The sequence below is a fragment of the Vicia villosa genome, linkage group LG1 (genome assembly GCF_029867415.1).
Source record: "Vicia villosa cultivar HV-30 ecotype Madison, WI linkage group LG1, Vvil1.0, whole genome shotgun sequence".
Classification (NCBI taxonomy): domain Eukaryota; kingdom Viridiplantae; phylum Streptophyta; class Magnoliopsida; order Fabales; family Fabaceae; genus Vicia; species Vicia villosa.
In genome coordinates this window covers 97,324,920-97,343,216 of record NC_081180.1, presented here as the reverse complement: position 1 = coordinate 97,343,216, position 18,297 = coordinate 97,324,920, and the positions used below count along the sequence as shown (strand labels likewise).

The 18,297-nt window shown below is 32.8% G+C and overlaps 2 protein-coding genes across 3 annotated transcripts; both read right to left on the bottom strand.

Annotated features, from left to right (window-relative positions):
• Window positions 1-843: 843 nt before the first annotated feature.
• LOC131643641 (putative serine/threonine-protein kinase) lies at window positions 844-2,967 on the bottom strand. The gene has a single exon (XM_058913914.1). The coding sequence runs from the start codon at window positions 2,816-2,818 to the stop codon at window positions 1,673-1,675; it is 1,146 nt and encodes a 381-aa protein (XP_058769897.1). The 5' UTR covers window positions 2,819-2,967; the 3' UTR covers window positions 844-1,672.
• Window positions 2,968-3,150: 183 nt separating this feature from the next.
• On the bottom strand, window positions 3,151-8,863 carry LOC131643639 (histone-lysine N-methyltransferase ASHH1-like). Of its 2 annotated transcripts, XM_058913912.1 has the most exons (10): window positions 8,575-8,863; window positions 8,429-8,493; window positions 6,839-6,995; window positions 6,253-6,339; window positions 6,017-6,101; window positions 5,839-5,932; window positions 5,495-5,693; window positions 4,992-5,026; window positions 4,111-4,588; window positions 3,151-3,588 (listed from the first exon to the last, which is right to left on the bottom strand). In XM_058913912.1, exons 1-10 carry the CDS (start codon window positions 8,575-8,577, stop codon window positions 3,319-3,321), a joined length of 1,473 nt encoding a protein of 490 aa, XP_058769895.1. In that variant the 5' UTR covers window positions 8,578-8,863; the 3' UTR covers window positions 3,151-3,318. The 2 variants fall into 2 exon arrangements, with proteins under 2 accessions (XP_058769895.1, XP_058769896.1); XM_058913913.1 differs by lacking the exons at window positions 8,429-8,493; window positions 8,575-8,863 and having other exon boundaries at window positions 6,253-6,379; window positions 6,839-6,961.
• Between the last annotated feature and the right edge of the window lie 9,434 nt (window positions 8,864-18,297).

The following is an 18,297-nucleotide window of genomic DNA, read 5'->3' as shown; positions in this document are numbered from 1 at the left end:
TGGCAGTCTCCATTTTGGGCCTGGGCATCCAGTCCAAGATGGAGATCTTGGCCCAACGCTGGAGGCTATAAATACCCTCTTTCACTAGAGTGTCAGGTAACTTCATTCATTCTCACTCTTACGTTGTACTTGCACTCTGGTTGCTCTCTCTTCTCACTTTGACATCGGAGTACCTTGCAGGTACACCTCCCATTCATTTGAAGTCCAACTGTTGAAGACCATTGACGATCCAGTCTGATCAGGTACGATCACATGCAGTGCAAGTACCAAATACCCTTGTATTATAACCATTTGAGATAGTGAAAATACACCTCATTTTGTTCCTCTCAATTTTATCTCTTTCTTCGATTCATTTTAATCAAAGGTGCAAAGTATGTGTGTGAGAACAATGCTTAAACAAATTGTGTCGATCATACTTGTGCTTTAACAAAATGTGTCGATCATTCATGTGTTGATTGGGTGATCAAGCTTGAGTTTTGTTGCACCAAACATCAATATCATCATTGTCACTATTTAAAATATCATTAGTTTTCTAATGAGGTGAGCAATCAAACATCTTTCTTAAACATTATTTCTCAAATATTGAACATCTTTCTTAAATATTTGTCACTTAAACATCTTTTTTAAACTTTGATTTCTCAAATATCATTAATCACCAAAAGAATCATAGTTATTGATCTATTTAAATCAAGAGATTTAAATATTATTTTCAGCTTCAAACTGATAAATATTATTTTCCACTTAAACATACCAAACATTTAGAAAATTGCTAAATGTTATTGATGTTATTTTCAAAAGGATATGAAAATATTACATATAATTCTATTAAAGATTATTAATTGCAAAATGTAGGTAATAATCCATTGAAGGGTTTGGGAGAGAGACCCGTGTTGGCCGATATCAACTGGAATCACCTCCACTTATTGAGAGCGCTGCTCTATAAAGCCAGCGTTAACCTGAAACTACTTCCAGGTCACCACCCTAAGTTCACGGTCCGAATTGTTTCAAAACCATCTTAGGGCTCTCCCTTCAAACGCTGCATCGATCAAACTGGCCTCCCGCTCAATCCAATCATGGACAATTTCCTACACTTTATTACCCCCACTTGGGTCACAGGCACGCGTTACCATGCCCGGTGCTGCAACTTCCTCATTTCTGTAATATAAATCTTTACAATCTTTTTAGATAATTCGATGTGGGACTTGTCTTAAAAAAGTGACTATGTGATTGATACCATGACACGTCACACAATATAGACTTCATCAATATGAAATTTCCATGAGATAAATAGAGGACAGACTCTAGTCTAGACATAGAGGAGATGCAAAAGTGAATGTTCAATTTTGTAGCCAAGCTTTTAAAAACAAAACAAAAATATCTGTATTTGATAAGATGCACATTAAAGGTCGAATATATTTAGAATAAAACTTAATACTATAAACCTACCGCAAAAATTACAACAACAATAAATGTGCTTCACTTATGGATAACATTTATCAACCAAATCAAAACTAATCTAATTAATTTTGTAGCAATACAATTTAATTACATCAATCCAACCTATTTGCCATAGTATTTGATTGGCCTGATTGTAGGTATCTATTTACATGAATATGATGATCAATTCTCAAATAAAACATGCTTCATACTATGGCAAGTAGGATTGGATTGTTTATAAGGGCATTGAATCCAATAATTTGACAACCTCTGCCATTTGGGGCCTATCTTTCTGTAAATCATTAGTGCACATACAAGCAATGTGTACATACTCTTTAACACTCTCCTCCTTCAAATTTTCTTCTTCTCTTGGAATATTTACGTCCAGCATCTCCATTTCAGTGTTCCTTTCCTTCATCTTCCTGGCCCAATTAACAAGCCCAATATCTGTTCCTTCCAATTTGATAGACAAATTGGGCCTATGGCCCGCCATAGTTTCAATCATCAACACTCCAAAACTATATACATCCACTTTCGGGTATGCTACATTAGACCCTTGCCAATACTCTGGAGGCATGTAACCTGTAGTACCCGCCACCTGCGTTGACACGTGCGAATGTGATTTATCCATCCTACGTGCGAGCCCGAAATCAGCTATATAGGCCTGAAAATCAGAGTCCAACAACACATTGCTAGCTTTGATGTCACGATGAATAATGGGCTTTTCTAGCCCGTGTAAATAGCAAAGCCCATGGGCCACACCACGCATGATGTTGACTCTTGTTTCCCAAGACAAAGGAGAACGAATTAGATCTGTTGAAGATGAAACGTCGTTGTTTGGGGGAGTAGGGGGAGAAGGTTCGTGAAGCCATTGATCTAGGTTTCCTTTTTCGATGAACTCGTAAACGAGTAACCGTTCAGCTCCTGAGGCCCAGTAACCGCGGATCTTGACTATGTTTTGGTGACGAAGCTTGCTTAGGGTTTCCATCTCCGCCGCGAATTCGCGAAAGCCTTGGAAGGCGTCGGCGGATAGTTTTTTCACGGCGACGACGGCGCCGTTGGAGAGACGAGCTTTGTAGACGAGACCGAAGCTGCCGTCACCGACGATGTGGTTGGGGGAGAAGTCATTGGTGGCGCGGGAGAGTTCTTCCATGGAGATCTTGAGATTGGGGTCTTCGGACCAGCTGGCGTCAACTGGGAGGGAGTTTGAGCTGGTAGGGTAGTGATTTGGGTTTCGAAGTGGTCGGGTTCGGATCTGGTTATTACGGCGGGATTGGGTGATTTTGCGGTGCTGACAGACGAGTATGATGGCGGCGAATATGAATGTGACGATGATGAAGCTGCCGATGGCAGCCAGGAGGGCTTCGGTGACGTGATCCATAAAAGCAAAGAAAAAGTGTGAAATGATTGAGGGAAAGCAAAAAAAGGCATGAATGGAATTGAATAGAATGAATGGTGTGTGTAATTTAAGTGGAAAGAATAAGGGTTGGTTTCGTGGAAGGTGATATTTGTGAGAGAGTTGACTTGACTAGTCAACTGATTTTGTTTGCATCTTTAGAGACTACAGCATACATATATTCTGTTATGTTTCTTTTATATACAAAATAAAAAATAAAAAACTTGACTGGAAGCAAAAATGATCTGTTCTTAGTAAGTACTATTTGACTTTAGATCCTCAAATGAAGGAGACTATTAGAGTGGAATGGGTGAGTTTCCATGTATGTACTGTTAGAATTTCATGACAATGTCAAAAATTTTAGCATAACAAAAAAATGAATTTGTAAGTAGCATAACATGTCAAAATTATACTAATAAACAAGATTATGAATTTGTAAGTATCATTGATTACAGATTAGCTGAGGGTGAAATGTGGTGGGAATTTCAATCAGTCAAAAGCTTCATTTTGTTTTCGATATCTACTTCGGTAGCTTTTGCTTGGTCGGGTGCCTTTTGAGCAGTACAAGCAACATTTTTGACAATTGATGAGTAAAGATCGAACTCCACCTTCAGTTTTAGACAGCATGCTTGAATCCATTTCTCGGCTACGGTTGTAGATACACTGTCTTGGGTATCCCTCTCGTGTTCTTCAATGGCAGGCCGTATTTCGTTGTATAAAGAATCAAGAGCCTCTGTGGCTTCATCTTTTCTTTTCTACATGGAAAAGCTTCAAATGTGAGATGAACACAAAACCAGACATGGAGATATATAAATGACATTTACATGCTCCATAGAATGAAATGACAATGAAGTATTTTCAGATAAAGCAACAACGATGGTGATTCTTGACATATCCAAGCTATGCCTGATTAATTAAATTAATAATGTTACTATTGATGTTCTGTTATCTATGACAGTTAAGGTAAAATGATGTGCATTATGCAGAAATTGAGACAGATAAGGTAAAATGATGTGTGCATTATGCAGAAATTGTAACAGATCTATGTTCTTAGAAATTACTCTTTCTTTCCAAATTATAAGTCACTTTAGAAATGATAACAAAGGTCCTCCATATCGACCTATGAAATGATAACTACATTTTAAAAACATCTTTTTTGGAAGTACTAAGTTAAAATACCAAGGTAACGAAGATTTAGTTCACTAATAACATAATTTAAAGCTAGGTGATGATATTCCGCAATAGGCACTTAATAGAAATACATATCAACATCATACCTCATAATCTAAGATCTCATCTTGTGCTTCTTTTGATGCCAAAAGGCCAGCTGCATACTTTGCATCAATTTTCTTCTGTATGCGATTTTTAAACTTTCCCCCATTCTGTGCCTTTGATCTTTTGGAAGAGATGGACCTAGGTCCAATGCGATAGTTTCGTCCTGCAGTGTTACTTCGAATGCGCGATATCATTGCATTCTTTTGTGGAAGGTTGTGTTCGGTATCTTGGGAGTACAACTTCATGTCCTCACTTACTATTTCAGTTTTAATTTTTTGAATACTTAAATCCTTGATTTCAACTGAATCACCTAAATCCTTGATCTCAACTGAATCGACTGGTTGAACATTAAAAGCAGTGGACTCTGATAGTTCCTCAACTTTAACTATAATATCCATGGATTGTTCACTTTGTCCATCAGCATTTGACATCGGTTCATCCTCCGCAGAGTCATATAAAGGAATTTTCTCTATTGAGTATCTATAGTCAACAACATAAACAAAAACTTATAAACCAAGATATCACAAGAAATAGGAACTGAAGTAACCATGCAAAAAAGACCAAGTAAAATTAGAATAAAGCTTTGGTATTGCAGAAGCTATATATATATACGATCTAAGATAAAAGGGAAGGAAAGAGATTGATTTAAAGACTTTGAATTGCTTTTATGTTTGATACAATGATCTGATACAAAAAAACACACAAATGGGGTCATATTCAATCAAGCACAGGTTCCTGCACAAGGACTTCATATCATTGTGGGGTCTAGGAGTGGGAAAGGATTGAAATAGACAAAGATATCCAAGTTGCGTCTGTAATAGATAAAATGAAAGCTGTCTTTTAGAGATGAATACCTCCCAGAAAAGAATAAATTATAAATTACCTGTCATCATCATCTTCCCATAGATAAGTATCCTCCTGTTCAGATTTTTCCCAACATGAGGAAGAATAGATGGTTAAAACTAATAATAGTTAATGAAAAAAGGGGGGTAAAAGCAAAACAAGGATACCACAAGCTATTTTCAATTATTACAACTGCTAGATTTTTTCGCATTATAAATTTAATTTCGGCATGCATTCCACTGTATCTAAACTTGCATATTTAATTCAAATAGAAGAGCCCGCCTCCTTATCTATCAACACTCAATTTTCGCTTTTCATTAGGGATTAATTCCAACCGTAACAAATCAAAAGAATTAAAAAAACCTAGTCATCATCTTTCAGGCTATTGGATTTGGTGGGTCTTAAAAACCCACGGTCTACAATAATCTACACCATGCCCGGGCATTTGAAAGGCTTAGGCTTAGCCAATAAAAAAAGTGCATTAAATTTACATTCAAGCATTTCGACTTTTATAGATTACTAGTACCAAAGTTTAAAACTCACTTGAAAACCACGAGATTTTGCTCCAAGGAATCCGGAACATTTGGGCGCACCACAGAGGCAGCGAACCTTTGCACCTCCAAACCATTCAAAATTATAGTCATATGCCAATTCAGTTCCAATAGGAATATCTTGCCTTGCAAATATTCCAACTCTTATTTCCCCCATGACAGTCCATTTTCTTGTCTCACAATTTGGTTGACTGCAAACATAAAAGTGTTCAGTTGATGCCAAACCTTTGGCAGTGGGAAACAGAAGGATAACAAAGCAGGTCTACAATATTTGCATATATAAGCAGGTTCATTTCACTAAATCATACAGTAGCATTTTTGTTTGAAGTGATTTACCAGGAATGATTAATAAATCTGGCAATGCTTCCCTTTCTAGTTGCATCGATGGATTCAGACGCATTAAGAGAAATGATATATGCATCTGTAAGACCTGCAAAAGAAAACAAAAGTTTTATTAAAACATAGAGTTAAATACTAGTATCATATAAAAACATTAATTTTATTGACATTTGACCTTGAGTTTCATATGTATGGGATCTGCGTTTGGCTTCTTTCCATGATATTACTTCTCCACAGTATTCAATGACAAACTGTCCTGCCTGCATGAAATAAATAAATAAAAGAGTGACACTACAGCAATAAAAAAATTACTAGAAAAGTAGCCATATTAAGGCAGAAAATTCAATGACATTCTTCAATTTTAGCAAGTTCCTTTTCTCCAAATTCCATAGGAATTCATTATATGATTACCTTAATGTCCTCATCAGCCAAAAGACCCCACCCTCGGCCTTCAGTTTTAAATAACTTCGTTTTTGCATATTCACACTTCTGAAATTTCTGCAGGCAGGAGGACGTATGGGACATGAATATATTTAATCTAGAAAAGAGAGAAAGAAAATGAGAAATTTTCAAAAGGTTGTACAGAGCAACTGAACTGTAACTATGACCTGCTATTAACTAACTAGTTCATTGATGACTGAATGTCAGTTATGCCCGCTTAGTTAACCTACTAGAAACCTTTCTTGGTACCAACAGTCAAATACTCTTTCAGAATGTATCATATTTGAATTGACTTAAGCTTGTACGCTTCAACGTGTAAGGCGAAGTAAAGTTTAAGTAGGTGAAAGGTTAAAAAAAACATATGCAATGAAAATATGAAATGAAAAAGCTCAAAACAGACAAACTTGAATGCTACTGAGAAACTTGTAGGACAAAATAACGTGGAAAACAAATAGTAATAACTAATAACTTCTCTTGATCAATTTTCAATTACCTGAAGGATGGTAATAGTAAGACAAATATATATTATTGCATACAGACACGAACATTAACTCACCTGATTTTTACAGAGGATGCCACAAGGACAGTGACCAGGAGTACATTCGGTGCTGGTTAATACATTTAGGCACCCATCTGCACAGGCACTGTAAGGGTCATCTTCGTTATACCTGCATTCACATACAGCAATATCCTCCTCCTTCTGCTTCTTATGCCTGACAAGAAATAAAGAGAAGTGCAAATGCATTACTACACTTGTTAGACATTGATTATACAGGAGAGCAACAAAGCAAATTATTGGAAAACTTTCATGAATGTTGGTATTCATTTTATACTTTTAAGAAAAATAGGAATAGTATGTAAGGGTAAGAACAATATTGAAGCAACAAATTTATAAAATTTACTATTCCATTCACTTCCACTACAACTTCCAAATAATGAAATGGAAACTTTTCTCCGTTCAAGTGTTAAATATCTATACAAATATACGGTGACTTAATTCATTCTATCCAACTCAAACTCACTATAAAATATCCCACGAGGCCGAAATTAGAGCTGCATTTTCTAGAGAGTTTACTCTTTTTGGCTATTAGAATAAAGGAAATTTAGTGAGCCTGTTAACTCAATTGAAAGCTAAAAAAGAGAAATTTCAGCGCAAACAATTTAATTGTATTTGTCATATAAAAAAGTAGAATTCTCCAAAGAGGTTTCACCACAGATCAAACATAAGTGGGGGGAAAATGATAGCCCATAAGAAAGATGGTGTTAACTTTGTAAAGCTGTCATAACTCATGATGGTCCTAGCAAGAGTTTGCATCTACCTTATATACAAACATCTACGAGCTTATAAGCAAGATTGTCAAGATCGAGATCTTACATAAGATCGGGAGAGAATGGCAAGATCGTAAAATATAAAATCGTAGTTAAGATCGGAAGATTCTACCCAATTATTTTTGTAAGATCGAGAGGGGCTAACAAGATCGTAAAACATAAGATCGCAACAAAAATCGTAAGACCCTACTAAAATGAAAAAATAATAGTATATATTTAAGTATTTTTACCTGATATATGTTAGTACGCAAATGAAAAAATGATTCTTTTTCATATTCTTTAGACATGTATGATTGAGTGTTTATACTTTATTACTACCACATGGAACATTTGATAGACGTTAGGGATATATTTGGTCTATTATTAGGATTATTATCATAAGTCAATTAGTTAAAACAAACCCTTCAAGTGAGATGTTTATTCTCTAAACCCTAAATCTAAAACTTATTGTAATAGAGAAGTAAAGCGGACTTGCTTCGGATAGTTTGAATTTTTTTCATTTACAACATTAATTTTAATAAACACTGTGTTGTCAATTGCGGATAGCGGAAAATAGCTAATTGTTAAAATTCCCCTATGCAATAGTGCTATAGTGCAGGTATATTTGAAAAAAATGTAGTACGAAATAGCATATCGCATCGCAGTACAATAGTGGTTTGTCCTAATTTATATTCCAATTCAAAAGACTAATAAGCAGAAAACAGGAAGTTGAATCGAATGTCCTAAATTATAATCAGCTGGCATCGAATTATACTGAAACCAGTTAACCACTAAGAAATGGAGTTGAAAACAAATACGAAGTAAGAAAATTACTAACCTTCGCATATAAAAGTCATTCTGATTTATGTTAATGTAGTGAGGCAAATCTTCAGTATGAGTATCCTTCAAATCAATAAAATACTTGTTATTAACTTGACTCAAACATGAACAAAAGATTGTAATAAAGGAGGAAAAGAAAATTACCATATGAATAACCAGAGAAAGTGGAGTATAGGGCTAGATTCGCCTCCGGTGAGAAAGGGTTGGAAGGCGTGAAACCTGAAACGGGTAATGATCGAGGCAATTTCAAAGGAGAAATTGAATTCCGGTAGAGACTGGACCACTGCGCTTGTAACTGTATAGTGATTGCGGCACTTTCCTCACTCTGCTTTAATTCTGACTTCTACAGACCAAAATGGGAACCCAATTTGGTCATATAAACACAAAGAACAAAAAAAAATTAGAGGAAAAATGAACCCATATATTTTGATCGGTGTCTCAGTTTTCATATAAAAGCTGGTTAATTATGCTAATTTGTATTTTTAAATTGAAAAATGATATTTTTAACATCTTAAATAAAATAACTTAGTCCTAGTTTAAAATGAACAATTATTCCTAACAATTGTCATAGTTAAAAATAAACAATTATTCATAACAATTAACTATACTAAATTGCGGACCCGTGCTTCGCACAGGTATATTAGAGATAAAACTACAATTTTTTAAATTATATAGTTAATATTTAATTTTATTTGCATATAAAATTATTTTTTGACTATTTAGATTATGCTTTAAAAAAATTAGAATTTTCAAATTAAAAATATTAAAGGATATCCAAAAAAATATATACAAATAAAATAAAATAATAACATTATAATGTATTGCATAGATGACTTAATACTTATGTGTTCAATTATAAAAAGAAAAAGATTAACACTATATATTTTTCGGAGAATTTTACAAATTTTAAGAAGTTACAGTATGAAAACAAATTATTTAAATACAATATAGTAAAGTAATTTGAATCTTTAGCCGATATCATAAATCAAATTCTATTTCAAACTTACATGATAAATAACAAAATGAAATAGGAATTACAATACAAAATCAAAAAGTATATACCATATAAGAGCTAATATAAAATAAAAAATATATATGTGTATCATATAAGATGGGTTAGGAGTAAGGTCAAAGGAGAAAAAGACCCATAACAAAATTGTATATTACAACTATGTAAAACCCATGCATCGATTATGTATTTATATATGGGATCATAATTATTAATAGGACAATAATAACTCATATTAAAAATTATAACTCTTAATTTTAGTAATTAAAAACAGTTATTAAATTGTAACTCTTAATTTTAGTAATTAAAAATGGTTATTAACTAATGTTTGTATTGAGTGATAAAATAGTTAAGAAATAGAAAAAAAATAGTAAACCGTATAATAAAGCATAATAAATTTTATAATTGTTATAAATTGTTTTTAAATTATGATATTAAAATATAATAGAGAGATTATATATATATATATATATATATATATATATATATATATATATATATATATATATATATATATATATATTTTAACTTGATTAATTGGACGTAAACATTTTAAGTTATATAAGTAATTGAAGAAAATATTGATGTATGTTCATGAATTTAAAATATAGCTCATATAAAAAAATATATTTGGAGATAATGTTTTTGTAAAATGATAAGTCATGGATGTTTTTGTAAAATAATAAGTCATGGCTTTTATAATAATTGTATCATTACATTTTTAGGCACTACGTATCATGAATAACAGTACTAATGATTTTTTTAAACATATGTTTAGTATTGGTACAAATCAACATGTATATATTTCAATTGATTTTTATAAAAGAATATAGATCCGAGTTAAAATTTAAATAAAATAAAATTATACCATAGGTTTTAAAATAACTTTACTAACATCAACAAAGCATGATAGGTCAAATATATATTTTTCCTCATTTTTCTCATTGGAGACAAAAATAGAACCAATATCTCTTCATACAAATTTTAAATAGTTTAAACATACTTGATTTTTTATTTAATTTTATAATATTTTGACAATTAGTTGTCATAGTAAAAAATTGACATGGTTTTCTATAAGTAAAATCACTTGTTTTGAAATAGTGAATGATTGAAATGTATGAAGTTATTTGTAACATAAATGTACTATATTACACATGGAACGATTAATAAGTTGGACGAATCTCAAATACCAAAGTATATAAAATTACCTGCGACGTAGAAGTTTATGTTAAACTTGGAACAACATGTTCGAGATATGAGAAAACCAACAATTATGTATAACTAAGATCTCATTAGGTATGTAAATTTTATTTTTTATGACTCTATAATTCATAAATCTAAAAATAAATAAAAAATCAAAAACTTACAATTTGGGTGATAGGAGGATCTCCTAAACTCCATAATCTACTCTTTATTAGATGAAATAGTGTAATTAAAAGAATCTATTTGTTGAAAGAAGGTGGATATGACCATGAAAAACAATATGTTGATGATATTTTGTGTTATAAGTACGTTATTTATGTGTAAAGGAATATTTCAAAGAAAATTGGAATGGGCAAGTGAAAGAGTTTCTGTTATAAATTGTAAAATATTTAGTGTAATAATTAAGAATGAAATTATAACGTTTCATGAATAAATTTCGGTTACAAAAGTGAAATGTTAAAAGAATGAATTTATGAGCATGCTTAGTGAAAAAGATTATGTTACAATAACAAAAAAAGTAATTTAAAATACTTATATTTTATTATATACAAATAGAATAAATAGAATTGTAATTTTTTATTCATATTAAAAAATTATTACTATTTTTTTCTCTAATATAAAATAATTATATAAATGATAGTATTTTATTTGATCTATACGTATTTGTGACATTAAATAAGAAAAACATTTTTATACATTTTTTCTAGATAATATTTTATAAGGATATTTTGTATCTTACTAAATATAAATAAGAATTTTTTTATAGGAACACATTTTTTTTAGCTAAGATTTTTAAAGGAAATAGAATATGAAAAAGTGAGAATTAAAGTAAAGAACTATTTTTAAAAATTAAATTTTTGATAAGCCGCATATTAAATTATTAAGTCCTTATGCTTTAAAATCAAAAAATATTTTAACTATTCATTTCTAAATATTATATACAAATATTTTTTTTATATATTTAGATATTATATTATTATTAGTTAAATATTATATATTACACATTTATATAATTATTATTAATATTTGTGGCTGAATATTATATTATATTATTATTATGAGTATTATATTTATTTATTTTTAATATAGGAATAAATTAGTAAATGTCAAAATTAGGATTTTGGTTTAGATTTATTATCAAAGTGACATGTGGCTAAATTTTGTTTAGAGATACTACCAAGGTGACATGTGGCTAGGGTTGCCATCATGACAACTTTGGATTTATATATAAGATTGGCCTGAGTTAGATTTTGTTAAAAATTTGGAAATTTTAATATGTACCTCTACTTTTGTCTTTATACCCCTACAATTTTAAAAAAATGACAATTTTACCCTTCAAAGCTTTTAACCATTTTATTTTCTACTATTCACAAAAAAAAATTGAAAAGTCAAAAAATTGCACCCCTACGCAGGATTCCCGAAACATTTTCTACAAGACTTCCGGTATGTAAATATTTGAATCGGAACTAAAGCTTTAACACTTCTGATTTGCGTCAATAGTGGTCCGGAAGACTTTAACAAAGTGTTCCGGAATAGATTGATCCATTCCGAAACACTTTGTTAAAGTCTTCCGGACCACTATTGACGTAAACCGGAAGTCTTTTTTTAACTCTTCCGGAATGGTTTTTTGATCGGTGATGATTTTTTCTTTTTTTTCAAGTATAGAAGTTCCGCTCCAGATTTGTCAAAAAAACAAGACAGTTCTAAATACCACTGATATATTCACAACTTCTCAACGATTCGTCACACGAGATGAAGTTATCCGATGGATTAAGGATACTGGAATCAACAATAAAGTGAACATTATTATTGTAACGTCTGGAATTTAATTAATTATTTAGTTAAATTATTTTGGAATTAATTGTGAAAATGGTGGAATTATATTATGTTGAAGTGAGTTGTTATGAGGTAATATTCGATTAAGTGGTGGTTTATTAGTAATAATAGTGTTAGACTAAAATAAGACAACTTTGATGTGAGCTTAAGTTGTGTTGGTATTAGTATTATTGGGGTATATAAGTTAAGCCCAATAGAAGTGATAAAGAATATAAGAAATATGAGGTATATGAGAATTAGGTTTGTGTGGTCAGTAAGGGAAATAGAAGACTAAGTGAGTTGCTGTGAAAAAGGAAAAAGAATAAGGGTTTGGAAGAATTTTGTTGAACCGTGGAGTTGCAGAGAAGCAGTTCCGGAAACGGACGAGACAAGTTGCAGACATGAGGCATAGAGGCAGAGGATTAGAATACAGCCGGAAAATTATAAAGAGGCCGTCATTCCAAGGTAAGGGTGGGGTTCAATTCCTATAACCGGGTATATGATAAATTGTATGTGGGTTGGGTCGTATGAATTTCTGCCTCTGTGTTTGATTGATCTGTGTAGAAGAATTTGTTTAACATGTTAATTTGAGGAGGTGATAATTATTGCTTGATGTTGTTAGAATCGACGAGAATTGACACTGAAATTCAATGTTGTTGATGCGACTGGAATTGGTAATTAGATGTTGTAATGTAGTGGGTTTTTGAGTTGAAATTTATTGGATCGATTGAGTGAAGAATTTAGGAGAACGTATAAAACTACTTCAGGAAAAAATATTAACGAAGAGACGAAGTTAGAACTGTGGCGGGGTCACAAATATTAAGGGACATGCATCCCACATGTGAAGGAATGTGGTGGGGACCACCAGGAGGCAAGGGGCGGGCGTCCTATAGCTAAGGGAAGGGCGCCTTGTGTTGCAAAGAAGAAGAAAATTATATATGTTTAAGGGGCGGAAGCCACATGGCTTGGGGGTGGGCGTCCCACCTCTCCCCTTCTTCTTTTCCACGTGAGTATGGGTTAGTGTTAGGAGTTTAGTTATTCTCTTTCCTGGAAAGTAGTAGTATTGGCTTGAGGGAATCCAATATAAGCAGAATTAATTCGGAGTTAAACTCCCCCGTTTACAACTCCTCACTTAAAACCTACCCAATGCAATTCCAACCTATTCCTAGACCTGAGTATCTCCACTCACTCCCCCTCAATCACAGCAGTGATTACAAATAAACATAAACAATTACAGAGAGAAGACACTCTTCAAAAACACACCTTGATCTGCTTAAAAGCTTCAATCAAGAGACACACACTCGTGCTTAAAAGCTTAGAGTGACAATAAACACACACAACCTATTCCAACGCAATCATCAAGGACAATTGCTTGGATCACAAGAGACAGCTACAGAACTACGGTTCTTCACAATACACAAAATCTTCTGTCTGCGTTCCAAATTAGGATTGCAGTCTTTTTATATGCAGCTCTTGGGCCTTGGGCTTTTTTAGAAACAAATTAGGTTTAACCAAGTTAACCTAATTTACACGCCATCTGGTTGTTACAAAATATGTTGTCAACATGATCTTCTGGACGACATATTCAGCACACAATAAAAGGTTTCCTAAACTGATAATTGAGAGAAATCAGGAAACACATTTAATAAACAATAACAGCTCCTGTTTCACTACAGAACCTGTATTAGCTTCACACATGTGCAGCCTGCATAACACAATATTAACCAGGTATGTTTTACCACAAATGCAGCCAACATGAAAACACCTTCAATCTTCCCCTTTGGCAAATTTTTGGCTAAAACAACCTGTCACACCATATTAGAGAAATACTTGCAGCGGACACAAAGTAACCAAAACACAATCAAGGCAAGCTAATACAATACATTCAACATACATGACCAGTATGCACATAGTGCTCAAACAAATCAGACAGCAGCCACAAGAGCAGCACAAGCACAAACAGATCAACACAAAAATAAGCATATTAAACTTGTTGATCACACACAACCACCATTCTTGTTGTTCTGGGGTGACATTACTTCTTCTCCCCCTGTTTGGCCACAAAAGTTGCCAAAGCCAACAAAATGTCCTCTCCCCCTATTTTTTTTGTTAACTCTATGGTTCCTCAAGGACGCAGAGTCCTAACTTGCTTCGCATGTTTTCAAACTGTGCAGCATCAAGAGCTTTTGTGAAAATGTCATTGATTTTGTCAGAAACATTCTCGTCACTTTCGTTAGAATCATCAAGCACCATTCTCATTCTTGCAGGATTAGTCACTTTTGTATGCCTGTGTGGACAAGACATTGTTTTGAGCGAGATGAACAGAGATTGTTGAGGCATCTCAATGAGGTGAGTTAGCTCTAAACCTTTTTTTGTGGAAAAATTGTACTTTGTGATTACACTAGAGTTATTGTGATGGGATATCAGCTGAAGGATCCTGTTGTGACCCAGGAGGATCTTCACATCTAGCTTATTAACAATACCTAGATTAGAAGTTGACCTTTGCAAAAGGTTCTGTTTGTCCTCCACATAGTTTTTGATGTAGCATGGCATAGTTATGACATTCCACTCTATATTCTGGTGAGATACACTTTGGTGTATCCAGCTCGATTTAGACCAGCCCAAAAGATTTGTAGGAATCATACCTGGCATCAGATTCTCATCTTCAATTGAATTAGAAATATGATAATGATTTATGAGATAATATAACAATAATAGGTACTGCTAGTAGAAAATTGTGGAAGACAGTAGTTGCAGAAAATAATGAGCAATAGCAAGCTTTTAGCAGAAACTGATATCTAGTAGCATGTTTGGAAAAATTGATGACAGCATAAGAAAATTGAGTAGTAGGAAATAATTCTATCAGTAAAATAATTAATTTCAGTATACAATTAGTGTTTGTTGGAATACGTAGTAGCAGGTGCACAAATATTAGTAGTAGAAGCAGTTAGTACTATAACAGAATTATATCAGTACCGATTTAGCCGACTTAGCAGAGTTAAGCGGTAAGTTTAGTTGTTCGGAAGTAGTTGTAATTTGTCGGAGTAACTTGTACATACGGGTAGGTATTTTGGTTGGTTTGTTGTGTTGGTATATTGTCGAATGAATTGATTTGCAGGTGAAGTTGAATTATTTCGGTTTATGGAATTGTGTTGTTGATGAGTTTCTATTGAATACGTTGTTTTGAATACTTATTGTTGATTTTGTTGTTGTTATAAGTTGTTGCTGATATGTTGATTAAGTTTTATGCCTATGGCCAGTGTTGAAGCGACATTGAGTACCTCTGTTTATTAGTACAGTGTTGATGTAGGCCTATGCCTTGCGATGATGGTTGTTATTGTATGTGATTGTTGCATTCATACATTTGCATCTTTAAGTTGGTCTGGATTGTCAATTTTTAAGTTGGAGCTATGCTCACCACGTTGGCTTAGATTGGCAAAAAGTTGAAAGTTGAAAACTTATACCTAGATGCCTTGATAAACTGGCAATTTCTAAGTTGGGAGTTCTGCTCCAATGGTACCACATGCATATGCACAGTTGAGTCACATCTTGATTTGTGTGTTAAAGTTGTTGTTATTATTAAGTTGTGTTGATTTAAGTTATTATGTTGATGTGTTGGTTAATTAAAGTTGTCTAGTTGTTGTTATTAAGTTGTTTATTGATTGTTGCATAATTGTTGTCATGAAGTGATGATATTTTGTATGACTATGATCTAATATATCTTTTATCATACACTTGTTTATAGTTGTTGATATCTCACCCCTTTCATTTGTTTCGTCGTTGCCTTTATATTGGTAACGTGCAAGTATTCAAGAATGAAGAATTAGTAGCTGTCAGTCCAAGTCGGTTTAGTTGCTCTGATACGTAGCACTCGGGGAGGGACGAATAGTATTTGTTTCTATGTTGTTGTTACTACTCTAGTTGTTGAATAATTATAAGTTGAAATTGGTTTTAGTTGAATGAAGTTGTAAATGATTTTTAAGTTGAAAGTTGTGATTCCGCTGCGTAATTAATAAAAAGGTTGTTAGGTTTTCATATGAATAAATTATGTTGTAAATTGTTCATCCGAACGCTACATATCTATGTTAAATGAAATACTGGTTGTTTGATTTATGTTGAAATGTGATATCCCAAATAGTTGTTGGATGTTTTAAATTACTCCAATTTGTATTATAATTACCGGGTAGATTTAGGGTGTTACAATTATCACTCGTTTGGACAGCGAAACAAGCAAGAGAGGAAGAAGCGCTAAAGTGATATTTGGTTGCGATAAAGGGAGAAAATACAAAAACAAAAGTGATACTCAAAGTGCGACTAAGAGGTGTGGATGTCCATTAGAAATCAGGTCGACTCCGGCAAAAGATGAGTCTGGTTGATGTAAAATGTGGAGTTCATAATCATGGATTACCATATATATATATATATATATATATATATATATATATATATATATATATATATATATATATATATATATATATATATATATATATATATATATATATATATATATATGAGACGTATCAAATGAGAACGACTATAATGAGAACTGAGAACTTTTAATAATAACAATTAGATTTGAATTAATGGCTCAGATTTACCTTATATTTTAAAATATTTAATTAATGTTATTTTATGTAATATGTATTTAAAATATGAGGTAAATATGAGCCATTAATTCAAATCTAATGGCTATTATTAAAAGTTTTCAGTTCTCATTATAGCCAAAATTCTCATTTGATACGTCCCATATATATATATATATATATATATATATATATATAAATATAAGAAGGTCATTCATTTGTTGGTAGGTTGACCGCAGAAGAGAAAAAGTATGTTGCTGATTTGACAAAGAGACATGTTCCGCCTAGACACATTTTGAGTTCCTTCCAAGAGCGAGATCCAGAAAATGTCACTCGTATCGCACAAGTATACAAGCATAAGAGTGTGATAGAAGCTGAGATAAGAGGTCCAACAAGTGAGATACAACATTTGCTTAAGCTTATAGAGGAGGCGAACTATGTTTACTAGAGTAGGAAACAAGATTATTCGGGAGGTGTGAGAGATATTTTTTAGGCTAACCTAGATTCGGTGAAGTTGCTTAATCTTTTTTCATCTGTTTTGATTATGGACGCCACATATAAGACAAACAAATATAGACAACCTCTATTTGAAATAGTTGGCATGACATTGACCGAGTTGACATTTGTTGTTGCATTTGCTTATATGGAGTGTGAGTAAAAAGAGAGTTATTGTTGGGTCTTAGATAAGCTAAAGCAATTGTTTGTGAAGAAAAATGTGTGTCCACAAGTGATTTTGACGGATAGAGATATTGCTTTGATGAAAGCAGTTGAAGTTGTGTTTCCTACGACGCATACCTTGCTATGTCGATTTCACATTAACAAAAATGTTGGTGCAAAATGCAAGGAATATGTGGTGAAAGACATGCAATAGAAGATTGACGCAATGTGGAGAGATGTTGTATGGGCTAGTAATGAGGTTAAGTATAGTCAACGGTTGCAACATCTTGAGAAAGTGTGTATTGCTTATTGTGACTTCCTTGATTACGTGAAAAACACATGGTTGATCCCACATAGGCACAGATTTGTTGGTGCATGGATCGATCGAGTGCTTCATTTGGATAACACCACAACTAATCGGTATGTCATAATTGTTAGTCTTTTTAGTAAGTTTTATTTTTGACTATTTTATTTTATTGGTATACTTACTCTGTTTTATTTTTAGGGTTGAGTCTACACATTGGAAGCTAAAGCAGATGATAGGGAATAGTCTTGGTGACATGGTCAATGTTTGGGAAGCTATGAATTCCAACCTGA